The 27,579-nt window shown below is 44.4% G+C and overlaps 1 protein-coding gene across 2 annotated transcripts in view; it reads left to right on the top strand.

Annotated features, from left to right (window-relative positions):
- MAP2K2 (mitogen-activated protein kinase kinase 2) overlaps positions 1 to 27,579 on the top strand; it is a 76,762-nt gene that overhangs the window by 44,200 nt on the left and 4,983 nt on the right. For both annotated transcript variants that reach the window (XM_040417705.1, XM_040417706.1), the window contains exons 8-10: positions 21 to 85; positions 3,851 to 3,912; positions 20,636 to 20,681. In XM_040417705.1, the coding sequence (XP_040273639.1) occupies positions 21 to 85; positions 3,851 to 3,912; positions 20,636 to 20,681 (173 nt within the window). The remainder of the gene's footprint in view (positions 1 to 20; positions 86 to 3,850; positions 3,913 to 20,635; positions 20,682 to 27,579) is intronic.

Genomic DNA, 27,579 nt, shown 5'->3' with positions numbered 1-27,579 from the left:
CTTTATCTCCCTTTTTATAGGTCATTGTATGGACAGCCGACCAGCTATGGCTATATTTGAACTATTGGACTATATTGTAAATGAGGCAAGTGTCCTTGGCATGTATATGTATAATATTGTAAATGCTCATCGGTATAGAAAAATATTGTAGCACATGCTACGCTATTTTATCTGATATTTTGATTGAATATACCATGGAGATACCTAATGTAGCCTCTAACACAGTAATTTAAGGACAACGCAAATTTTCTGTTTTGTGTTTTTATTTTCTCATCCCTACCTTCCAAGAACCATAACTTAACTTTTCTGTTCACATAGCCTTATGAGGCCGCTTTTTTTTTTTTTTTAACAGGAAAAGTTCTATTTATTCAACCCTTTTAGGACATCAACAATAACACCAGTTGCAGACATTTAACCCCTTAGTTGCAGTGGTCAAAAGTGATCACTGGATCAGAGCAGTGAAAATGTGGGAGCCACGTGCTACTAGGGTTGAGCGGTAAACCGGTGTCCACAATATACTGCGGTATTAAGTTTCCAAATAACCGCGGTATTTGGTGACGTCATAGGAGCGGTAATATGCGTGACAGCCCGCCCCTGCATCGTACATACATAACATATTAGCTCCTGCAGCGGCCGCCCCGACTCCTCCTCGCTCCCATATTCAAGTCTCCGCCCACTGGCCGAGCACAGGAGCGAAGCGCGCAAAGTCATTCAGCATTAGCAAACCGTGTCCAAGCCAAGGTGGGGGAAGAGGAGTGAGAGACCCTAACGGCCCAGGTGTCAGAAATAAAGGTTGGACTGTCTGTCTTCTGCGGCCCTGGCCCTGCCTCCAAGCTGCACTGCACATGGTGATGGCATCCATACAGGAGCAACCAGACGACATTACTGTATGGGGGACACAAGACATTATACTGATGGTGGAGGGGTTACAAATTGTTGTCCCATACAGTATGTCACCTTGTGGCCCCCTTACAGTATAGTTCCTCAGTCCAGACAGTATCATGTCTCCTGGTGGCCCCATGCAGTATAGTGACTCTTGTGGCCCACTGCCTGCCCATGCAGTATATAATGTCTCCTTGTGGCTGCCCCCATACAGTGTAACGTCTCCTTGTGGCTGCCAGTGTTTTTTCTTCTAAATGGGTATTTATCGCAATATATATCGTTGACCACGTGTAACCACACCAACACCAGCGTGTTCCAGTTCCTGCCAATATTCTGCAACTTCGCAGAGCTATTAAATAGGAGTAGACCAACAATCTATAGGCCACAATCAACAACCTGATCAACGCTATGCGACGGAGAGGTGTTGCACTGTGTGAGGCAAATGTTGGCAACACCAGATACTGACTTTTTTTTTTTTTTTCCACTGGATCACGGCATCTAGAAGCTTTAATCGGCATTCTTTCCGGTCGCAGTCATTAGCCGCAGGTCTCTGCCATTTGAAACATCGGCGACAGACCCGCCGGCCATGACGCCAGCGCGTGTGCGAGCGGTTGCCAAGTTTGCACTTCGCTCCAACGTACATGTACGGCACTGGTAGCAAACAGGTTAACATTGCCATGTTCTGACGCCTATAAATTTTTTTTTTTTTTTTTTTTTTAATAATCTACAGGGCTATGAGGATTTCTGTTTTTGAAGGGCAAGATGTAGTTTTTACTGTACCATTTTGAGGTTCCTAAAACATTCTTAACTTTGATCACACTTTTTTTATTTTCCATTATGGTATTCACTGTGAAGTGATACATATTTTAAGTTAGACATTTTCGGATGCAGTGTTACCAGTTACGGTAATTTCTTTAATTATTATATGTAGAGTTGCACCGGGTATCGAAGTTTCAATACCCAGTCGATACTTTTAGACCTGGATCGATATGATACCGGGTCTTACTATTCAACTATACTAGGCTGCGCTGCTGCTGCTGGTTTCTGTTGGAGAACATGGCATGTGCCGCTCTCAGTGCATGCCATGTTCTCCTGAGCAGCACAGTGGAGGAGGGAGTCCCTCCCTCCCCCTGTGCCACCAATGGGAGTTTAGTAGTGCGGAGGAGGCTGTGGCCACAGCGCCACCAATGAATAGAATTAACACACAAATTTAAGTGTAGGCAGCGGGTGCCTGCGGCGATATCACATACCCGGTAGCCGCACTCTGACAGGGTGCTGCGATCCCCGGAGGGGTTAATTGACGGGGATCTCACTGTTATGTTATAGAGGGCGGGTGCCGGCTATGTGATGCCGCCGCCGGCACCCGCTGCCTACACTTAAATTAATGTGTTAATTCTATTCATTGGTGGCGCAGTGCCCCCCCAATATTATAATCATTAGTGGCGCAGTGGCCACAGATGCCCCCCCCATTGTTATATTCATTGGTGGAAGTGGCACAGGGTCCCCTCCCCTCCTCTTCATTGGTGGTGCAGTGGCAGTTCTGATCGGAGCCCCGGCAGTGTAATCGCGGGGCTCTGATCGGTTACCATGGCAACCAGGACTCTACTGAAGCCCTGGCTGCCGTGGTTAGTTCCCTGCTGCTGTGTGCACAAAACCCAGGCAGCAGGGACAGTGTAAGATCATATTCACCCTAATAGAGCTCTATTAGGGTGAATAGGACAAGGGATTAAAAGATCCCAGGTTCTAGCCTCTAAGGGGCCTAATAGTTAGAAAGTAAAAAAAATAAAAAATTAAACACCAAAATACTAAAAGTTTCAATTGCCCCCTTTCCCAATTTTACATAAAAAATATATAAACAATAAAAAATAAATGTATTGCATATCACCACACCTGAAAAAGTGAGAACTATTAAAATATAAAAAAATATCTCCTCTGCAGTGAACGCAGTAACAGAAAAAAAATAACCGTGCGATTTGCCATTTTTTTTTGTCACCTTGTCCCCCCAAAAAATAGGATAGGACTGTTCTATATGGGCCGGACGTTCAATAAAATGCAGAATGCACGTGTTGTTGTTTTTTGTTTGTTTTTGGCGTTTTCTTTTTTTCACGTGGTATAGACTAGAGTATCACATTACTTTTTTATGGTATCAAAATTTTGGTATCGTGACAACCCTAATTATATGTAAACTTCACAAAAGGGGAGGGGACTGATTTGAATATAATTTTTTTTTTTTTTATATTGTGATTTTTCTAATGGAAATTTTACTGCCTGCCTGTGACCGAGCTTTATAGGCAGTTTGCTATTTCTCAGGGCTTAAACCGACGCTGTGCTTTTAAATCACTTTGCAAAAATTAATAGTGTAAGGGAATAGAAACAATTTTTATTCTATTAGTGAAAAATTGCTCTTTTTCTCCAACAAAAATTGGTGTTAGATGCAGAATACAAGTCAGACAGTGTTGGGGGGAATTTTTACAACTAAGTGTTTTGGGGTCTGCAAACAGCGGATACTGTCCGTGTGCATGCGGTGTGGTCCCATTAACTACAATGGTTCCGTGGTCCACATGTTGCGGCGAACTATAGGACATGACCTATCTTTTGTGTTGCGGCCACACAGATGCAGTGTGTCCAGATAGCAATTTTTATTATTTTTTTAGTTTCCTACTATTCCTGTAATCCCACTGTCGATGATAAAAGCTACACTAAAATGCATGGTTGGTACTGCCGTGTATGCTCTCCATTATGTTCTCACAACGCAGCAGTCTGTAGAAAGTATTTCAGCACAGCTTTGAGTGCTGACAGTGGGGGAACAGGGGGCAGTAGTAACATGAAAAATAATGGCCTAGACTCATCTGCAGCACTACTTCAGGATCATGATGATAGATTCCCTTCAGTTTCTGTCAAATCTAGATATATAAATGTATGCCTAAATTACTTGTGTGTTTATCTTGTGTGTCTTTTTCATATGTAGCCCCCTCCTAAGCTCCCTTCTGGAGTGTTTACAGCAGATTTTCAAGACTTTGTACATAAATGGTAAGTAAAGTACACAATATGTTTTTAAGAGACTTCTGTGGATGGAACACTGAAAAACATTACTTCCAAACATTGCATAGACCATGGATCAGCAACCTCCAGTGCTCTAGCTGTTTTCAAATTACGACTCCCAGAACCCTCCTTTCATTTCCAAGAAGACCAGACAGTGTGCATGCTGGGAGTTGTAGTTTCACAGCAGCTGGCGTGCCGAAGGTTGGTGATTCCTGGCATAGACATTTAAAGGGGTATTTCCATCACAGACAATGGGGGCATATCGCTAGGATATGCCTCCATTGTCTGATAGGTGCGGGTCCCTCAACTACAATGAAAACAGAGCGGGGAAATGAACGGAGGGCGCACTGCGCATGCGCAGCCGCCCTCTATTCATTTCTATGGGGCCACCTAAAATAGCAGAGCGCTGGCTCGGTTATTTCCGTCTGCCCCATAGAATTGAATGGGAGCAGGGGCTGCGCGTGCGTGGTGCGCTCCCATTCACTTCCATGGGAGCAGCGCTTGGTGGTGGACGGACTCCGGGAAATCCAGGGTCCTCCAGCCATAGCTCTCCCTGCTCCGTTCTCGTTGTAGGTGAGGGTCCCAGAGGTGGGACCCGCACCCATCAGACAATAGGGGCATATCCTAGCGATATGCCCCCATTGTCTGTCATGGGAATACCCCTTTAATGATGCAATACATCAGACAAAACTTAAATTCTCAACAATTAATTCTATTGTCACTTGTGTTAAGCTAATCGAAGCATCCGAAGTGGAATTCGATCCAAAGTTTAGGAAAAATTTGATTCGCAACTTATCCAAATTTCCCCACTCTTTCGTGGTAACTAAAGATGGGCGAAGCGAGCTTCGGATGCTACATTCGAAGCCGCTTCGCTAAAAAATTTGTTATTCAATACGAAGATTCATCTCCGTTACAGTATTAGAATGTATGAGGTCTGATGAGCCGAAGTAAGTTATTCACAAAGTCACACGAGATTTTGTTGAATAACTTCGGTAATTGATTATTACTGTGAAAAACCACTCCAAAACTTGGAACCGAACTCTGTTTCGGTTCCAAGTGGTACCTTGGAACTGAAGCTGAGTTCGGTTCCAAAGTTTTTCACTGTAATAATTAACAGTTATTCAATGAAGTATTGTGCGACTTCGTGAATGTCTTACTTTGGCTCACCGAAGCCCTTACATTCTAATACTGTACTGAGATGAATCTCTGTACAGTATTATGACAAATTTTTTAGCGAAGCGACTTTGCTTTTCTCTAACGAAATAGTGATTTTTATTTTATTTTTTCTAAAATGGCGGCTACACTTGTTACAAAGTAAAAGTAAGAAGCCCGGGAACGCAAGATCACACATAATGCCATGCAGCCAGCCAATCCGCAGATAGCCATCCCCTGTGATGTCACAGACTTATAAAAGCCTTTTTCTCCGCAGTCTCTGCTATTTCACTGTGTGCTGAGCTTAGGGAGAGACATGACAACTCATGCGTTAGGGACAGTGTGGCTACAAAAATAATATTGGAGAGAGCTTGTTCACCTACTGCACCATTCATACTTAATCTGTTCTGATATACATAGTCACACTTGCTGTGCGTCAGACTTGGTCTCAGCAGGCGGTCTAGTATGTTGCCATGATTATCTTGTTCACCTGCTGCAGCATTTATACTTAATTTAATGTATGTAGAAAAAAACGGGCAGCAGTCCATGAAGTAAAATGAAAAAAAAATTATTCACCCATATAGGCAATGCAAATATGGGTGAATAAATTATTTTTCATTTTACTTCATGGAGTGCTGCCAGTTTTTGTACTTTTATATACTGGGTTTGCTCATTCCCATTTGGGCTAGGTGCACCCACTTGCTTCACTAGACGGTGCTGCTATGCGAGAGACACTACTGAAATTTCATGATGAACTTAATGTGACCTTCTCTAAACTTTTGAATGCACAAGTCCAACTGTTCAATGTTTCAGAACTTTTTGCACAACTTGCTGTTCTCTAACAAGGAGCTTAACAGCAAAATTCACAACGGGTGTTTGATCCATGAATCGCCTAATAAATTTCCTGGTTCATTGGTATTTAAACAGTCCTCCTTATTATGCTGTTCAGATTTTGACATGTGACCAAGACGATACCTAACAATTAATCTATACCTCGCCATTGTGAGGCTTCAAGATGGATGTTCTCAGACGGATGTGGCCTCTGAGCTTAGAGTGTCATTAGCAGGTTGCAACAGAGATGCAGAGAAACTGGAAGAGTCACAGAAAGGCACAGAAGTGGACGTCCTTTGGACACATCCCACACTGATGACCGCTTCATTGTGAACAATTCCCTTTAGAACTGGATAATGAATGCCTCAACTCCAGGCACATTTTAAGGGAGGTGAGAGGCACCCAAGTGTTATGTCAGACCATTCTAAACTATTAACATTAGTGTTGTCTGTGTGCTAGATGGCCTGCAAGGGTGCCTGACCACACCACCAAGCAAAGGTGTCATTATCTTGCATGGGCCAGGGAGCATCTGCGCTGGATGAGGAACCAGTGGGCCTCTGTGCTGTTCACTGATCAAATTTGATTTGCGTAGTGCAGAAATGATGGCTGCCAACACTGTTGGAGACGTCAAGGAGAGCACTATGTATCAGCCACTCTGTCACCAGACGAGCCTTTGGTGGTGGTGATGTTACAGGTGGGCAGAACTGCTCTACACTTTGTGAATGGCACAATGGCAAGCCTATACTACTTGAAGAACATCATTAATCCAGTCATTGCAAGAACAACACAGGCCTAATTTCATCTTCATGGACGAGCTCATCGAGGTCTCATCATTAGGGAATGGCTGCTAGATACTGGGGTACCTCAAATGGAGTGGCCTGCACTTTCTTCAGATCCGAATCCCATTGAAAACCTATGGGATCAGCTGAGTCGCCATGTAGAGTCTTGTAACGCTGTGCCTCAGTGACCTGGGGGCTGCCCTTGAAGAGTGGGATGCCATGCCTCAGCAGACAATATGTAGACTTGTGAACAGCATGATATGTCATTGTCAAGCTGTAATTGATGCTCAAGGCCACTTGACAAGTTTTGTGTGTGTCTATACACACACTGCTCCAAAAAAATAAAGGAAACACTTAACCCTTTCACTACCGGAGGTTTTTTGTTTTTGTTTTTTTTAAAGTCTTTAGCGTTTTATTTTTCTTCCCTATCTTCCTTGAGCGATATTTTTTTTTTTTTTTTTTTTTTATACTTCCGTTCACATAGTTGTATGAGGGCTTATTTTTTTTGCGGGACAAGGTCTAATGCCACTATTTAATATGGCATACAATGTTGTGGGAAGAGGGAATAAAATTCCATATGCAGTGTAATTGGGGAGAAAAATGCAATTCCTCCACCATTTTATGGGTTTTGTTCCCACAGAGTTCTCTTTGCAGCAAAACTGACCTGTGCCCTTCATTCTCTGGGTCAGTATGACTACAACGATACTACATATATGTATGTTTTTTATGTCTAAATAGTTAAAAATGAGCAGAAAAAAACTTTATGGTGGCTCACCTTTTGCGGGACAATCTGTAGTTTTTATTGATACCAATTTGGAGCGTGTGACTTTTTGATCACATTTTATTACATTTTTTGGGGTAAGAGAAGCAATGAAAAATAGCAAATCGGTCATTTTGACCCTTTTTTACGTTACGCTATTTGCCGTATTGGATTTTTTTTATATTAATAGTATCGGGGGTTTTCCGTCGTGGTGATACCCATGATGTTTGTTTATATTGTTATTTAGGCATCTATTTTTTAATTATACGCAAAGGGGCGGGTGATATTGTTTTTTTATTTTTTTATTTTTTTTGTGGTGATTATATAAGAGCCTATAAAATGCTTTTTTTTTTTTTTTTTTTTTTTTTTTTTTTTTCTCATTTTGTTTTTATTTTTCATTTTGTGCTATCAGGGATTTTTTTTATGAGTTTTGGACTGCAGATTGGTCATTTCTTATCCTGGCCTGCCATCTAGTGGCCAAAATAAGAATTGCAGCATGAACACTATAAGCCTCGTCAGTGAGGCTTACAGTGTTCAGCGCAACTACCAATGCCCACATTGGCTGCACGGGGCATCAGTAGAAAGACAGGAAGCGCGAGCACTTGATCACGGCATCTAAAGGCTTTAATTACAGAGATCGGCATTATTGCCGGTCACGGCAATTAACCACAGGTCTTTGTTGTATGAAACAGCAGAGACCTGCTGGCCATGGCGCTTCACGTGCGAATGGGCGCCATATTTACACATTGCTCTAGCGCCGTACTTTTACGGCGCTGGTAGCGAAAAGGTTAAACAACACAATGTTACTCCAAGTCAATCACACTTCTGAGAAATAAACCTATCCAGCTATGAAGCAACACTGACTGACTGTGAATCAATTTGCTGCTGTGCAAACTGAACAGACAACAGGTAGAAATGATAAGCAATTAGCAAGACAATCCCTATAAAGGATTGGTTCTGCAGGTGGTGACCACAGACCATTTCTCTGTTCTCATCCTTTTTGGCTGTTTTGGTCACTTTTGCATTTTGTCATTGCTCTCTCCCCTAAAGGTAGCGTGCTTCGGTGTCTACAACCCACAGAAGTTGCTCAGGTAGTGCAGCTCATCCAGGATGGCACATCAATGCCAGCTGTGGCAAGAAGGTTTGCTGTGTCTGTCAGTACAGTATCCAGAGCATGGAGCAGATACCAGGAGACAGGCCAGTACACCAAGAGACTTGGCGGGGGCCATAGGAGGGCAACACCCCAGCAGCACGACCACTACCTCCCTTTGTGCAAGGAGGAGCAGTGCCAGAGCCCTTCAAAATGACCTCCAGCAGGCCACTAATATCTAGGTGTCTGCTCAAACTGTCAGAAACAGACTCCATGAGGATGGTATGAGGGCCCGACGTCCACAAGTCTGTGTTGTGCTTATAGCCGAACACCGTGCAGGGCGATTTGGTATTTGCCAGAGAACACAAGATTGGCAGATTCAACAATGGGGACCTTCTCTTCACAGATGAGAGCAGGTTCGCACTAAGCACATGTGACAGAGTCTGAAGACGCCGTGGAGAACGTTCTGCTGACTGCAACATCCTTCAGCATGACCGGTTTCCATGTGCTAGCCAGAGGTACCCTGGCTGCCATTAGGTACCGGGATAAGATCCTCAGACCCATTGTGAGACCATATGCAGGTGCAGTGGGCCCTGGGTTCCTTTTGATGCATGACAGTGCTAGGCCTCATGTGGCTGAAGTGTCAGCAGTTCCTGCATGATGAAGGCATTGATGCTATGGACTGGCCTGCCCGTTCTCCAGACCTGAATCTAATCAAGCACATCTGAGACATCATGCCTCGTTCTATCCACCAATACCACTTTGCACCACAAACTGACCAGGTGTTGACTGATGCTTTAATCCAGGTCTGGATGATGATCCCTCAAGAGAACATCTGCTGTCTCATCAGGAGCATGCCCAAGTGTTGTAGGGAGGTCATACAGGCATGTGGAGGCAACACACACACACTACTGAGCCTCATTTCCTTGTTTTGAGGCATTTCCACTGAAGTTGGATCAGCCTGAAATTTGATTTTCCACTTTGATTTTGAGTATCATTCCAAATCCAGACCTCCATAGGATATAAACTTTGATTTACATTGATCATTTTTATGTTTTTATTGTTCTCAACGCATTCTGCTACGTAATGACTAAAGAGTTGCAACTGGAAAGCAGTATATATGTGTGTGTGTTTGTGTGTGTATATTATACACATATAAAAAATGTACTGTGCATCAAACTCTGTTTTAACAGGCCGTTCAAAATATATCGCTGCGTTTTATCTTTACCAGCTGTGCCTTTCATACTTTACATATTTTACATTACTGAGTCAGTTACTGTACACTATGGTCAACAGAAGGTTGCCTGGGTCCTCCAAAGGTACGGGCAGTGGCAAAAATGTTGTTGGTGGCAGTATCCGCAGCAACAGGCCAGAACTGCCACTGTCATCCTCTGGTCATGTTTTGACCAACAATCTAGCTGTACTGGAATGGTTGACACTCCAACGTCTCAGATGACAATAGATGCAATCAGTGGGTTCCTTTGACACCACACTTAGTTGGCATGGCGCAGGCAATGCCTGTTACTTTTGCTGCTCCTTCTGCTTGCCAGGTAAGGTATGCTGCAGGTTCTGCTCCGCTTTTCAGCAAGGATGAGCTTTGTGAGGACAGTCAGCAGGCTGCACAGACTTGGAGGGAGAGGTCCGTTGCAGAATCCTCCATGTCTGCAACTACCGATAAGTCGGGTGGGAGCATATATTGCGAGTAGGTCAGGGACGTCCACAAGGTGAGGGTGACATTAGTGTGGAACAAACCAATGTAGGCGATTTGCACGTGGGAGCCGCGTGAAGAGGGGCATCATCGTCGTCGGGGAGCGAGGGTGCCAGCATGCCTGTGAGACAGCAGGGTCGAAGCAGTGGGAGACCTGCAGCCAAATGCGGGAGGGGTACACTTTCTGCTACTCAAGAGACTATCTGTGAGGAACCCACTAGCAGTGCACAGGTTCATAAAAGCAGTGGCAGGCAGGCATGCATGCATAACGCAGCGGTGGAAGGAAAATGTCCTACTTGGTAGTGTGGCAATTTTTTAGCAAGGCCCTGGGGGATGTTAGCATGGCGGTATGCACCATATGTGGGCAGAAGGTGAGGTGCGGCCAGGGTGCTAATGTTGGCACAATGGCCCTCCAACATGTGGGAAAACCGTGCCACTCATTTAGTGTTTGATGCAATAACTGCTGCATCTCCCACCGGCCTGCACCCCCTCTCCAGCATTAAGGGCTTGTCAACATTAGCAGAAGGAAGCTGTCGTTCCTTCTCATTGACTTCATTATCCTCTATAGCTCCGATTCTTGTACTCTTACTCCTCGTCACTTGTTTTTACAGCAGTCAATTACAGAGGCAATTGCTAAAAGACAACAGTATGCGTGCACTCATCCACTGGCACAAAAGCTGAACTGCACCTTGCCAAGTTGCTGGTACTATAGTTCCTCCCTTTCCATGTAGTTGACTGCACATTTCACAGAACTAGTGGCTTGTGTCCAGCCAAGGTGGAGAGTCCCAAGCCGACATTACTTTGCCAAAACAGCTGTACCAGCCCTGCATATGTACATTGAGCAGAAGGTTACATAGTTGATACGGTTGAAAAAAGACATAAGTCCATCAAGTTCAACCAAGGGATAGGTGGGGACTCGAATCCCAAAAGGAAGCGAGACTCAGATTTCTACACGTTTTCATAAGCATTAGTCATTTTCCTTTCAAGAATTCATCTAAACCCTTTTTAAAACTTTTATATATTTAAAGAATTTTTTGGGGATTTGTTTTGCTCTTTTGCCACCTGCTGTTTGTTTGGTATTTTTGCAAATTTTATCTCCTTTTTACAGATTCTAACGCTACAGATGACCCCTCAGATTTGTATTTTTTAAATACCCTTTTTTCCCTCTTTTTATTGCCTTTTTTACAGTAGCTGTAACCATGGGGGTTTAATTTTAGCCGTTTTATACTTGTTACCTAAAGGAATACATTTTTTTTTGTGCAATTACTCAATGTGGATTTAAAGCTCTCCCATTTATCCTCAGTATTATTATGTGACAGTAGCTGCTCCCAGTCTATGCCCTGAAATGCTGCCCTCAACCCAGGAAAATTAGCCTTTTTAAAATTCTGTGTCTTTGCTCTTCCTGACAGTTTGCTTTTTATAGTTTACAATTATATTGTGGTAACTATTACCTAGTGTTTCTCGAACAGTAACATTTCCAACAAGCTCTGCATCATTAGAAATTACCAGATCCAACAGAGCATTGCCCCTAGTAGCAGCTTCTACAAACTGGCCCATAAAGTGGTCCTGCAGCAAGATGAGGAATTTGCTCCCCTTTGCGGTTGAGGCAGAATCATGACCCCAGTCAATGTCTGGGAAGTTAAAATCTCCCATTATGACCACTGTGCAGCCTGCTCTATATGGTTATACAGTTGCGTTTCTATCTCCTCTATAGATTACACAAAGTATTATTTTTTTTACAGTTTATTTCCCTTTGAACTTCCACCCATAAGATTTCCACATCCTCACCCACAATTGCCTCTTTCACACCTCTTTCAATCCAACCATGGCTCAGCCACACCTAGATCTGTGTTCTTCTAGTACCATAACCTCCAGCTCCCCCATTTTGCTAGCTAGACTTCTGGCATTTGTGAAAATACATTTTAAATTGCTACTACCTGTAAAGTGAATATCCGGGATTTTTGGGTTACCTTGGTTGATGTTTGTTCTGTGAAATCAAACTGTCCACTTATGAAGCAACACTGAGTGACAATCAATTTCACATGCTGTTGTGCAAATGGGATAGACAACAGGTGGAAATTATAGGCAATTAGCAAGACACCCCCAATAAAGGAGTGGTTCTGCAGGTGGTGATCACAGACCACTCCTCAGTTCCTATGGTTCCTGGCTGATGTTTTGGTCACTTTTGAATGCTGGCGGTGCTTTCACTCTAGTGGTAGCATGAGACTGAGTCTACAACCCACACAAGTGGCTCAGGTAGTGCAGCTTATCCAGGATGGCACATCAATGCAAGCTGTGGCAAGAAGGTTTGCTGTGTCTGTCAGCGCAGTGTCCAGAGCATGGAGGCGCTACCAGGAGACAGGCCAGTACATCAGGAGACGTGGAGGAGGCCGTAGGAGGGCAACAACCCAGCAGCAGGACCGCTACCTCTGCCTTTGTGCAAGGAGGAACAGGAGAAGCACTGCCAGAGCCCTGCAAAATGACCTCCAGCAGGCCACAAATGTGCATGTGTCTGCTCAAATGGTCAGAAACAGACTCCATGAGGGTGATATGAGGGCCCGACGTCCACAGGTGGGGGTTGTGCTTACAGCCCAACACCGTGCAGGATGTTTGGCATTTGCCAGAGAACACCAAGATTGGCAAATTCGCCACTGGCGCCCTGTGCTCTTCACAGATGAAAGCAGGTTCACACTGAGCACATGTGACAGACGTGACAGAGTCTGGAGACGCCGTGGAGAACGTTCTGCTGCCTGCAACATCCTCCAGCATGACCGATTTGGCATTGGGTCAGTAATGGCCGCACAGCCCTCCATGTGCTCGCCAGAGGTAACCTGACTGCCATTAGGTACCGAGATGAGATCTTCAGACCCCTTGTGAGACCATATGCTGGTGCGGTTGGCCCTGGGTTCCTCCTAATGCAAGACAATGCTAGACCTCATGTGGCTGGAGTGTGTCAGCAGTTCCTGCAAGACGAAGGCATTGATGCTATGGACTGGCCCGCCCATTCCCCAGACCTGAATCCAATTGAGCACATCTGGGACATCATGTCTCGCTCTATCCACCAACGTCACGTTGCACCTCAGACTGTCCAGGAGTTGGCAGATGCTTTAGTCCAGGTCTGGGAGGAGACCGTCCGCCACCTCATCAGGAGCATGCACAGGCGTTGTAGAGAGGTCATACAGGCACGTGGAGGCCACACACACTACTGAGCCTCATTTTGACTTGTTTTAAGGACATTACATCAAAGTTGGATCAGCCTGTAGTGTGTTTTTCCACTTTAATTTTGAGTGTGACTCCAAATCTAGACCTCCATGGGTTAAAAAATTTGATTTCCATTTTTAAATTTTTGTGTGATTTTGTTGTCAGCACATTCAACTATGTAAAGAACATAGTATTTCAGAAGAATATTTAATTAACTCATTAATTAACTCAGATCTAGGATGTTATTTTTGTGTTCCCTTTATTTTTTTTGAGCAGTGTATGTAACAGGTTCTTGTTACCAGCAGTTCTATTTTTCATCGGTGTATAGTTCTGTCCAGTCTGCTCCCTACTCTTCTCACTAACCTCACCCCCCACTAAATCCCCACTGTCCCCTCCTATATCCCACTCTCTATCTACATGATCTACCCCTTTATTAGTATGACACCCCCTTCCCCCAGATCATAGTTTAAAAGCTCCTCCAGCCATCTAACAATTTTTTCCCCATGGCAGTTGCACCCTCCCCATTAAGGTGCATCCCGTCCCTACTGTAGAGCCTGTAACAGACAGAGAAGTCGGCCCAGTTCTCCATGAACCCAAACCCTTCCTTCACCAGCTTCTGAGCCACTTAAAGGGAGTCTGTCACCAGATTTTGACCTTATAGACCGCTTACATGGCGCTCTAGCATAGCAGTCTATGATTCTAATGGTACCTTTGATGTTTTCTTGTGAAGTGGGCATGGGCATCGCAGTGCACATGCCCTGGCAAAGCTATGGATAGTGCAGGCGCGGGATCTCGCTGCAGAGAAGGAGGATGCGGAGGAAGAGGCTGGGGCGGGGGATATGACGAAAAGAGGCAGAACAGCCTGGGCACCATCGAGGTGAACGCCGCCCCTGGGCACTTGCGAGCCCTAATTTACATATGAATAAAAGTCAGTTTTTGCCTTGGGGGAACTTCACAAGAAAACATCAAAGGTACCATTAGAATCATAGACTGCTATGCTAGAGCGCTATGTAAGCGGTCTATAAGGTCAAAATCTGGTGACAGACTCCCTTTAAAGGGTTTCTGTCATGAGAAATAACGTTATGTAGCTGTCTGACACTAGCGATGTACTAATGTCAGCAGTACATAACAGTATGCTTTATAACTCCCTGCCTGCCGCTGTTCTCTTAAAATAAAGACTTTTAAAATATGCTAATGAGCCTCTAGGTGCTATTAGTCTCGTCTACGAACCCTTTGGCACACCCAGGTACAGTTGATTGACTTTCGAGTTCTCCTAATCATCCCGTAAATCCCTCGCCTGCGCCGTCACGTTTAGTATTCGGTGCAGGCAGTGAAGGACGCACTCATGCTGCCGGCTTCCTCACTGCGCCTCCGCTGAAGGAAGGAAGCCAGCAGCAGGAGCGTGTACTGCAACTGCGCCGAATACTAAACGCGACTGCGCAGGCGTGGGATTTACAGGACACTGAGGAGAACTCAAAAGTCAATCAACTGGAGCTGGGCATGCCAAAGGATGAGTAGACCGAGCCTCTAGGTGCTGAAGCAACGCCCTACTAGCGCCTAGAGGCTCATTAGCATATTTTAAAAGCCTTTATTTTAAGAGAACGGCGGCAAGCAGGGAGTTATAAAGCATACTGTATGTACTGTATGTACTGCTGATATCGCTAGTGTCAGTCAGCTACATAACGTTATTTCTCATGACAGAAACCCTTCAACTCCCTAAGCTCCCGTTGTCTCTCTGGTGATGCTCGTGGCACTAGTAGTATTTCTGAAAACACTACCTTGGAGGTCCTAGACTTAAGCTCCTCTCCTAGTTCCTTAAAATAATTAAGGACCTTCCATCTCCCCCTGACTTTGTCATTGGTGCCAATGTGTACCATGACCGCTGGGTCATCCCCAGCCCCATGCTGCAGGCGTATTTACTAGGGTGTTCCAGCTCAGGACTAACCTCCCTGGTACTTTTTCCTCTACCCCCTCCTTTCTACATTAACCCAACTGCTGACCTGATAGTCCTGATGTTGCCCTCCTTTTCCCACCTCCATTTCACTGACCCCAGTCAGTGCCTGCATAGTAGGATCTAAGCCTCTCTCCAGGTTTGCAATGCCCCTAAGTATTTCAAGCTGCTTATTTAGATCCAATATCTGGGCTTCCAAATATGCAACATGATTGCATCTAGTGCAAATGTATTCATCCTCAAATGGGTCTTCAAGGCATGCATACATTGCACAGGACACGCACTTAGTAGCATTGTCCATGGAGTACATGTTTAAATGGGGATAAACAGGTGGGCCAGTCCTTTGGTCTCTCAATGTCTGGTAGAGATCATGCCAGCGCTGACGTATGGAGTTAAACTATGGTCAAGAACAATATATGTCGTTCATAGCCCACTGGGTAAATGTGGTTTCGGAATAGGCACACCAGCAACATGGCCAGGTGACTGCAATTCTGCCTCTGCTGAGATTTCTGTGCCACTGTCCTCCTCTGCTTCCTCATCTTCCATCTTGTCCTCATTCTCCAATGTAGAACCAGTTCACAGTGGTCCTCCAGCATATCACCAATGCAAAGCTAGGTGTTGTCATGTGGTTCTGCATGATACAAGCTGTTTGCTCAGGCCCTTTGAGGAGGCCACTTTGTCCATCAGCAGAACCACTTCTTCACGTCTTGGAGGGGTTGCTGACCAATCTGATTGGTGAGGGGACAGAAAATGTGGCACCTATATCTCAATGCCAACTGAGCCCTGAGGAGAAGGAGGACATAAACGTCCAGGAATTCTATACACAACTAATTGGTTTATCTGCCCAATGAACAGGAGAGGAGCATGAGGCGCTGGAGGAGGTAGACGACAAATGACCCCGATCGACTGTGGCAGTTTGCAGTGGAGATGGAGGCAGGGACGACCTCTGAGTCCCTTATGCAAATTGCCAGATGCATGCTTTCTTGTATGCTTACTGAAAGCCGCATTGTCAGGATTCGGAAGAGGGATGACTACTGGCCATCCACATTGTTAAACCCTCACTACTAGTCAAAAAGGGGGACATTTTTACACCTTCTGAGAGGGATGCAAAATTGGATTACTACAGAGACTTGCTGTGTAGTCGCTCGTCCTCACAAAGGTCTGATCAGGGGGCCACTTTGCGCTCACTCTCCATCCACTGCCATGACTGATTACTGGTTGGGGCAGGAGCAACACCAACTCCATATTCAGCAACTTCAGTCTGGAGTATATGATGAGCAGTTTTCTTCAGCCACCTACTGAAGAAACCACCCAGCAGCAGGATATGCAGCATAACCTCAACCAGCAGGTAGTGGCATACTTGGACTGTACCCAGTCACCCATGATCCAAGATCCCTTGGACTACTGGGCATGCAAACTTGAATTGTGGCCGCAACTGGCTGAGTTAGCTATGGGAATGCTATGCTGCTACTACTGTCACTGGTACTGCCACTGCTGCCACCCTCCCCACTTTGGGGCCACCATTGTCACTCTTGCTGCAGCCACCCTCCCCACTTTGTCATGGGGCCACTATTTGAATCTTGGGGCACTGCACGGTTAAAGGGCTTCTGTCAGCCCACTAAACTTTTTTTTTTTTTTTGGTTTAATAATAATCCCTACACTGCGATCTCTGCATACATAAGTAAAATAATTTTCGTTCAGTAGAATTTGATAAAACGCTATTTTTATAATATGTAAATTACCTTGCTACCAGCAAGTAGGGCGGCTACTTGCTGGTAGCAGCCGCATCCTCCGATCCTAATGACGCCCCCTCCGCATTGTGATTGACAGGGCCAGGGAACGGAATCGTTCTCTGCTGGCCCTGCCTGTTTTCATTCAATATCTGGCGCCTGCGCCGCGGCCGTACCTATCTTCAATCTGCGCAGGCGCACTGAGAGGCGGCCGCTCCATCCTCAATGCGCCTGCGCCGATGACGTCCCATCTACACCAGGCGCATTAAGGAGCGAGCGGCCGAGTGAGTGGCCGCCTCTCAGTGCGCCTGCGCAGATTGAAGATGGGTGCGGCGCAGGCGCCAGATATTGAATGAAAACAGGCAGGGCCAGCAGAGAACGATTCCGTTCCCTGGCCCTGTCAATCACAATGCGGAGGGGGCGTCATTAGGATCGGAGGATGCGGCTGCTACCAGCAAGTAGCCGCCCTACTTGCTGGTAGCAAGGTAATTTACATATTATAAAAATAGCATTTTATCAAATTCTACTGAACGAAAATTATTATTTTACTTATGTATGCAGAGATCGCAGTGTAGGGATTATTATTATTAAACAAAAAAAAAAAACTGTTTAGGGGGCTGACAGAAGCCCTTTAAGTCCACGGCGATAAATTAGACCTGATGCTAGCATTGACCTGTAATACTGACACACAGTGATTCAACAACTAACAGACGGGATTAAAAAGCATGTCTTTTGGCTGCCACAACATGCATTAAAAGAACAGTTCTTTTTCCTCCACTACTTTATTGGCGATGCCTCCATTTCTTTATTCTGTTGCACCAAGTACCCGTTTGGACACAGTTCTTGCAGGGGCGCGCACTCTATACTATATACTATATTGAAGGTTGCTGTATGCTTTTCTTTTTGTTTAACAAAGGATAAGCTATGAATCTTGGTGTCCTGCACAGTGATATAAACGGCGATAAATTACAACTGCCTGTAATACTGACAACACAGTACCTACAGAACAAATTAAGGGCCCTTGCATACTACCGTATGCCCTCCGAGACATGCGGGCCATATGTCCTGGAGCAGCATTGATCGTGTGCAGGGGATCACACAGCATCATAGGTTACTCTGATACTGTGCACGTCGGGCCTATTGAGTGCATGACAATAGCACCACGGGCAGCCTGACGTGCACCACATCATTGTAATCTATGATGTTAGAGCATAATTGTAATCTATGATGCTTCGTGCTCCAGTGCACATGATCAGTGCCACTCTGGGACATATGGCCTGCTCACGGAGGTCAATACGGTCATGTGTAAGGGCCCTTGGTATGAATTTTCTTGACTAAGTTCAGCGAGTCGTCCGACTCTAATTTTTCAAAACTTCGTTCATCTCTAGTTGTCACCTTTTTAAAGACTATGAACACCTTTTTGGAGGATTTTTCTTTTATTGCATTATACTCATTTTGAGCTAAAATCATTTTTTTTATTTGATCTTTATTAAAAATTGAGCCGCTTTCTCAGTACAGCCTTGAGATTTTCTAGTAGCAAAATGAGTAAAATGCAGCCATAAAAAATTGCCCCCAAAGGTGTACATAGTCTTTAAGTACCAGTGGAATATTTTGTTTTTACATCCCCGCATTTAGAGACCCATTACTATGCCCCCTCCGTCGATCTAACTGTGGGGAATACTGCAATTCCATCATTGTTTTTTGCATTTTAGTTTTAGCCGCTGTTTAGGCCTCATGCACATGACCGTTGTGTGTTTTGCTGTCCGCAAATTGCAAATCCGCAAAACATGGACAGCCATTGATATAACTGCCTATTCTTGTCCGGACAAGAATAGGACAGGTTATATTTTTTTTGTGGACCACAGAACGGAGCAACGGATGAGAGAACAGCACACTGAGTGCTGTCCGCATCTTTTGCGGCCCCATTGAAGTGAATGGGTCCGCATCCAAGCCGCAAAAACTGCGGCTTGGATGCAGACCAAAACAACGCTTCTGTGCATGAGGCCTTACTCTGTGTCTGGGGATGTGTAATCGGAAAATGACCTGCTGTTTAAATCATTTTTTATGTTTAACATATTTTTAAATACTTTTTGATATTTTTTAATTTCCATGTCACTTTTTATATTTAATGTAAAACAAAAAATCCTGCAGTTTTTGCACTGGCCACTATGTCTGTCTAATAATTGGCACCACTTCTTAGTTTATACAGATCTCTTTACAGCAGTTAACTCATTCTAAGGCTCTATTCACACATCCGCAATTCCATTCCGCATTTTGCGGAACGGAATTGCGGACTGATACACTTCTATGGAGCCGCACGACGTGCGGCCCCGATCCGGAATTGCGGCCCCGCACTTCCGGGTCCGCAATTCCGATCCTGAAAAAAATAGAACATGTCCTATTCTTGTCTGCAATAGCGGACAAGAATAGGCATATTCTCTTAGTGCCGGCAATGTGCAGTCCGCAAAACACACACGGATGTGTGAATGGATGTGTGAATGGACCCTAATCCTGACTATAAAGATATCACCTGTGAGTATAGATAATTCAGGATCCGCCATTCACAATAGGTGATTGTTAAATCTAATCTATTCCTTCCTTGTACAATGACCTCTGTACAGGTCACAGAGGATGCCTAGAAAACTTTCCTATTTAAGTTAATAGGGTCCCGTCCTGTCCGTTGTGTCTATGACCCATGGGGCTGCCATAAAGCAATTTTTTTTTGTAAATGCTGTTAAGAACATATGTGACAAATATGTGACACATTTCCTCTACATATTTTACCTTTACCTTTTTTAATCTTTGGGTCTGTTTTTTTTTTTAGGTTTTACTACTTTTGCACAATAAAACAGTACACATGATTTCACTTTTTAGGTTTTGACTGAGGGGCATCAAAAAGATAGTAGTTCTACATTTTTGTAATTTTTTTATTTTTGCCATTCACTATGCAGTTTAAATAACGTTTATTTTATTATAAAGGGTTGTTACATCTGAGCTATCTAAGTGTGTGTATTTTGGTCCATTTATTTTTTATTATTATTATTAATTATTGCCAATGTGATTAACTGATCATTTAGAGAATTCTTTGTTGTACTCTGTATACCAAAGCATTAGTGCTTTTAGGCATATAGCCATGGCAGACCTTGGGGGCCTTTGTTAGGCTCCCGGCCACCTTGGCAACCTATCATCATATCGTACCAATGCAGTGTCCAGCCAGTTAGAAGCAGCAGTCAATGGAGTAATCTGCCAGGACCAGATTTCTCTCCAGTCTCTGCCACTGGAGCAGTGTGTCAGCTATATTGTACAGCTGATGCCTGCTGCGGAAAATGACAACCGTTGTGGAGCATTTTTTTTTTTTCCTTTTTGTGAAATCTTTTATACCGTGGTCAGGGCTTAGTTATGAATAGAGACAGACTTTTTTTTTTAACCGATATAAAATAGTTCCATAAAACCCCACCCTATAAGTTGTGTTTATATACTGATCTATTAACATATGCGCTTTTCTTCAGTCTTATAAAGAATCCAGCTGAACGAGCAGACCTGAAGATGCTAATGGTAAGTGATCTTTTGAGTCTATTAAATACAGAAAATTCCATAATGGAACCTACACAGCAATTTTACAGCATTCATGTGATTGTTGTGATACCAGGCTGTGGTATTTTACTAACAAAACATGAAGTATAGATGATTCTACTGCAAAATAAACAGTGGGTGGGTACTGCATGAAAAAAAAAACACTGTTCATTAAACACCTATGTAAAGTACAGTATACGGACACGAAAAGCTCAGCATTTGCATAGAGCAGGGTGGATGGTCATATGTAATCATCTCAACTTCCCACCCTTCCCCGGAGACAACACACCTGGACCATGTGTTTAATAAATTAAGTAACTCTTTAAAATATGCATGCATAGTAATCATGAGTGTTTGTGAGGTTCCACATAGAGGCCATCACGCGGCTTGACCACAGCCACAATGAAGCTGTATGTTTACATGTTCCACTGATTAAATAGCGCTAACTCATTGCCGGTTGTTGATGGCCTTGTGCTTTGCCTAAAAATCATGCGGCAATTAAACAATTAATGAATTTCATTACATTTCAACATTAAAGGGGTTGTCTCATCTCAGACAATGGGGGCATATTGCTAGGATATAACCCCATTGTCTGATAGGTGCGGGTTCTACCGCCGGCACTTGCACCTTTATCGATAACGGAGCCCCGAAAGTGGTGGTGTGCGCATGCGCAGCCGGCCTCCATTCATTTTCTATGGGGCCGCTGAAAATAGCCGAGCGCTGGCTCGACTATTTCCATCGGGCCCTTAGAAGTGAATGGGAGTGGTGGGTGGTCATCTGCCTTGCGCTCCCATTCACTTCTTCTATTGGGAGAGCGATTGGTGGTGGCTGGATCGGAGTCCTCCAGCCACCACTTTGCGGGTCTCCATTCCCGATAGAGGTGCGGTAGCCAGCGGTGTGACCCGCACCTAGAAGACAATGAGGGCATATACTAACGATATGCCCCCATTGTCTGAGATGAGACAACCCCTTTAATTTCCCTCACGCCTCCCTAACGGCATTGACAAGAGGTTGATCCTGCCTCCTGAGCACAGGAAACAATGCAGAAGCCCCAAATAAAAATGACTCCTCCCTGCTTCAGTTTTTGTTTCTTGTCCCTTGGGACGCGTGGAAGCCTTCTGCCAGTGGCCTTCATCCAGCAGTATCGCTCAGCCTACACCTGCCTTCCCCTTCACTGGGAGGCTGAGCAGGGAGCAGAGGGTCTGGGAGGGGCCAGTTTACTAATGGGAGATTATGTATATTTTGTCTTAGGCTAGAGAGGCTATCTTTTCAAAATTCTTAAAACAAATGTGCTGTTTGCAGAAAACAGCTATCTCCTACCTATAACAAACTGCTATGGAAAATTTAAGAACCCTGATTAAGGATGAAGTAAACTCTGCCATAGATTTAAGGAGGAGTCCACCATCTCCTCACCCTCCAGTGTCAAAATCCCTTCCTTTAATTGCTTTAATTAGGTAAGGATGAATTATTCTCTGAGGGAGAGTAAGGCCTCTTTCACACGGGCGTCCCAGATTTGCTCCGGAAGCGTCGCGTGTGCATTGCGGGAAAGGCGCGCGAGTAGGCACGCAATTGCATTCAGTTTTGACTGCGATTGCGTTCTGATGTTCAGTTTTTTCTGTGCGAGTGCAATGCGTTTGCACGCGCGTGAGAAAAAAACTGAATGTGGTACCCGAACCCGGACTTCTTCACTGAAGTCTGGGTTTGGGTTAGGTGTTCTATTCATTTTTATATTTTTCCTTTATAACATGGTTATAAGGGAAAATAATAGCATTCTTAATACAGAATGCTTACTAAAATGTGGCTTCAGGGGTTAAAAAAATACTCTCCTCATCCTCTTGTTCGCACAGCCGGCATCGTCGTCTTTCTTTCTTCTTTCAGGACCTGCAAAAGGACCTTTTGATGACTTAATCGCACTCACCACGTGGTGAGCGCGGTGATGTCAGCGCAGGTCCTGCTGAATGAAGATAGAAGATCTTTCTATCTTCATTCAGCAGGACCTGCGCTGACGTCACGCTCACCACGTGGTGAGCACGATTACGCCATAATAAACTTTAAAATATCTGAACCGTTTCATTCTTTCCAAAAAATATCAAAATGGAAACCATCAAGTCAACAACGAACCTGGATCAGAATTGTTTTTTGGTAACCCTCCCATGTACCCATATAGGGAATTCCAGAAGTTTTTATAGGGGTTGTCGGGGTTCAGAGCTGACACGGGACATAAGCTCCCCTTCACTTATTTAGCCTGTATAAGTGGAGCATATTTTGATCCGATGCTCCCCCTTGCCCTGCTTTGCATTGCCTAGGGCAATGGCTTTTTCTTCACTACCGATGACGTTCAGGCTTCTCATGGGTATGCTAGACGGAGACTGCACAAATGGGCTTTAGCTCTGTTTTACAGGCTAGGGCAGTGTTATAGACCGTCCATTAGTGCCGGGATCACTTCTAGGTAGAAACCTCCTCCTAGCATACCCATAAGAAGTCGGTACGTCACCGGTAGTTAAGAAAAAGCCATTTCCCTGTAAAAAGGCATGTAAAAGTACCATGGTATCCTACCTGAATTGTCAGATGGGAGCAAGGAGTGGTACCCTGACAGTAGTAGCGGCAAATATCTTTTACTGAGAATAAAAATACGTAGAATTGATATCAGCAGTACATTTCAGAAGGGAAGAGAATTGTCTGACTGTCTCAGCAGACAGACCCTCAGGGAAAGAGAGTAGACCCTGAATGTGGATATCGTTCAAAAGATGACAAAGAGCTGGGGTTATCCAACTTTAGATTTATTTGCATCCAAACAAAACGGGAGAGTAGAAACTTTTATTTTCAATTTGCCCCAAGAATATTTGGATGCCTTATCGCTACGATGGCCCAGAGGTCTACATTATGCATTTCCCCCACTCTCGTTAATTTCAAGAACTCTAATGGAGACCATGGAAGATGGGACAAGGTAATATTGATTGCTCCATATTGCCCAAAAAGGGCCTGCTTTCCCCTACTTCTGAGATAGTCGGCAGGAGATTTCTAAACTCTCCCAGTACTACCAGACCTTCTCCATAAGGGTCCGATTTATCACCCAAAAAGTTGAATGGAGCTTGTTAAGACAAAAAAGACTGTCCGATGTGGTAATACAGTTGCAAGAAAAAGTATGTGAACCCTTTTGGAATGATATGGATTTCTGCACAAATTGGTCATAAAATGTGATCTGATCTTCATTTAAGTTACAACAATAGACAATCCCAGTCTGCTTAAACTAATAACACACAAAGAATTAAATGTTACCATGTTTTTATTGAACACACCATGTAAACATTCACAGTGCAGGTGGAAAAAGTGTGTGAACCCTTGGATTAGCAGCAATAAGTTCAACCAAACGTTTCCTGTAGTTGCAGATCAGACGTGCACAACGGTCAGGAGTAATTCTTGACGATTCCTCTTTACAGAACTGTTTCAGCTCAGCAATATTCTTGGGATGTCTGGTGTGAATCGCTATCTTGAGGTCATGCCACAGCATCTCAATCGGGTTGAGGTCAGGACTCTGACTGGGCCACTCCAGAAGGCGTATTTTCTTCTGTTTAAGCCATTCTGTTGTTGATTTACTTCTATGCTTTGGGTCGTTGTCCTGTTGCAGCACCCATCTTCTGTTGAGCTTCAACTTGTGGACAGATGGCCTTAAAGGGAACCTGTCACCAAGAAAACTCTTACTAAGCAGTTAATAGTACCTTATAGTGCTGCATAGTAGTTTCCTAATGCACTTTTTCATCGTTTAGCCGCATTTAGCCTCCTGGAGAAATCTGTTTTATTCAGCCGCTGCCCCCTGCTTCAAGTCAGGTTTGAAGTCAAGGGGGCAGCGGCCTAGGCGTCTCCAATGCTGCTCTCCCCGCCTCCCGCCGCCTTTATTGATAAGCCGGATTTCAGTGCCGGGACCGCGCTCCCAGCCCGCATGCGCAGTAAAGGGCTGCTGTAGCGCGATCCCGGCTCCGGCTTGTACACTCAGCCGGCTTCAGTTTCGCTACTGCGCATGCGCCTGCCAGCCTTACATACTAGCGCAGTTACAGAAGATGCCGGGCACATGTGCAGTAGCGAAACTAAAGCCGGCTGAGTGTACGAGCCGGGATCGCGCTACAGCAGCCCTTTACTGCGCATGCGTGCTGGGAGCGCGGTCCCGGCACTAAGATCCGGCTTGTCAATATGGGAGGCGGGGAGAGCAGCATTGGAGACGCCTAGGCTGCTGCCATCTTGACTTCAAACCTGACTTGAAGCAGGGGGCAGCGGCTGAATAAAACATTGATTTCTCCAGGAGGCTAGATGCGGCTAAACGATGAAAAAGTGCATTAGGAAACTACTATGCAGCACTATAAGGTACTATTAACAGCTTAGTAAGCGTTTTTTTGGTGACAGGTTCCCTTTAAGTTCTCCTGCAAAATGTCTTGATTAACTTGGGAATTCATTTTTCCTTCGATCATTGAGCAGTCTGCGCTGTGCTCTTGCAGTCATCTTTACAGGACAGCCACTCCTAGGGAGAGTAGCAGCAGTGCTGAACTTTCTCCATTTATAGAATTCATTTTTCCTTCAATGATAGCAATCCGTCCAGACCCTGACGCAGCAAAGCAGCCCCAAACCATGATGCCACCACCACCATACTTCACAGTTGGGATGAGGTTTTGATGTTGGTGTGCTGTGCCTCTTTTTCTCCACACATAGGGCCTGATTTATCATTCCTCTGACAGCTCACTCCACTTTAACATATGGCTAAAGTCAGTTTTAGCCAAGTCAGATTTATGATCGGCCCTTTAAGACTGTAATAAATGTGGTTTGACGGTAGCAGTTTATCCGTCAGTAAGCAGCTTTACAAAAGTCGCACATCTTTACGAAAAAGTCGCACGTTTTTATGAAAAAGTCGCATGTTCTATTAAAAAGTCTCATAAGATAAGCATGGTCCTCACTGGAGTGAAATTGGGACTTTTTTGCGACTTTTTTGCGACTTTTTTAAATAGTCCCAATAGTAAATCTGTCTAGAGATTCATTTACATTAGAAGACACGCCCACTTTCAGAAAACTGGCGAGCATAGTGCAGAGCAGAAAAAAGTCGCAAATTTGTGCGCAGTTTTAGCGTTTGGGACTTTTTTGGGACTTTTTCACTCCATTATTCTGACCTGAGCTAATGATAAATCTGGCCCATAGTGTTGTGTCTCTTCTGAGAGCTCTTTTGTGCGAGGCATCATTCACATCAGGCAATGCTTCTTGTGAAAAGAAAACCCAGAACTGGTGTGTGTTTTTGTTATAAGGAAGGGCAGCTGTAACCGACACCTCCAATCTCATCTCATTGATTGGACTCCAGTTGGCTGACACCTCACTCCAATTAGCTCTTAGAGATGTCATTAGTCTAGGGGTTCACATACTTTTTCCATCTGCACTGTGAATGTTTACATGGTGTGTTCAATAAAAACATGGTAACATTTAATTCTTTGTGTGTTATTAGTTTAACCCCTTAAAGGGGTTATCCGAGTTATTTTTTTGTTCTTTCTATGTTCCTAACTGGGCAAATGTAACAGCTTTCCAATTCACTCACTTTATATCCCGTGGCTGGTTTCTCAGATTTCACTGAGGGTCACATGACCTGTGATGTCAGCTTCTCTCCCTGCTCTGATAAAGGTCGTTTACAAGCCTGTAAACGAAACGTCACTGTGCTGGCCACACCCCCTTCGACTGTGTGCTCTATCCTAGGAATCTTAACCCCTTCAGCTGCACAGACTCAGGGCTGAAGTGTTTACTGTGTAGCTGCAGGCAGTGAGGAGACAAATGCTGGGCACAGGAGCTGAAAGAAGTTCTGCAAAGCATTACAGGTAGGGGGAAGATCCTGTGTATATTAGCAGTGTCATTATATAAGTGGAACTTGTAGTTCTACACTTACAAGTTGCTGTTTTCTCCCAGCACTCAGGGTAGCTCTTGTATCCACTCCCTTAGCAGTGTCAGTATACAGCTGGGACTTGTAGTCCTACACATACAATAAGCTGCAGAGTCTCCCAGCAGGCAGACATGTCACTCAGGGCATCTCTTGTATTCACTCCCTTAGCAGTGTCATTGTACAGCTGGGACTTGTAGTCCTACACATACAACATGCTGCAGAGTCTCCCATCACTCAGGGCAGCTCTTGTATTCACTCACTTAGCAGTGTCAGTATACAGCTGGGACTTGTAGTCCTACACATACAACATGCTGCAGAGTCTCCCATCACTCAGGGCAGCTCTTGTATTCACTCACTTAGCAGTGTCAGTATACAGCTGGGACTTGTAGTCCTACACATACAACATGCTGCAGAGTCTCCCAGCAGGCAGACATGTCACTCAGGGCAGCTCTTGTATCCACTCCCTTAGCAGTGCAGGGGGAGGGGCAGAGATTGTTTTTATTGCATGTAAACAAAGGGCCAGAAAAGAACCAGGGAAATGAGGAAATATATATATTTTTTTTGCATAAAACTTGCTTCGCTCAGTTATATATCAGATATTCAGTTCTATATATTTTTTTTTCATAACTCGGATAACCCCTTTAAGGGCAGGGCTCATTTTCACCTCCAGGACCAGGCCATTTTTTGCAAATCTGACCAGTGTCACTTTAGTGGTGATAACTTTAAAACGCTTTGATTTATCCAGGCCATTCTGAGATGATTTTCTCGTCACATATTGTACTTCATGACACTGGTAAAATGGAGTCAAAAAAATTCATTTTTATTTATAAAAAAAATACCAAATTTGCCCAAAATTTGGAAAAATTGGCAAATTTCCAAGTTTCAATTTCTCTACTTCTATAATACATATTAATACCTACAAAAATAGTTATTACTTTACATTTCCCATATGTCTGCTTCATGTTAGGATCATTT

The sequence above is a fragment of the Bufo bufo genome, chromosome 2 (assembly GCF_905171765.1).
Source record: "Bufo bufo chromosome 2, aBufBuf1.1, whole genome shotgun sequence".
In the NCBI taxonomy this organism is placed as follows: Eukaryota; Metazoa; Chordata; class Amphibia; order Anura; family Bufonidae; genus Bufo; species Bufo bufo.
The sequence above is the reverse complement of the archived record's forward strand: the minus strand, read 5'-3'. Positions and strand labels throughout refer to the sequence as shown.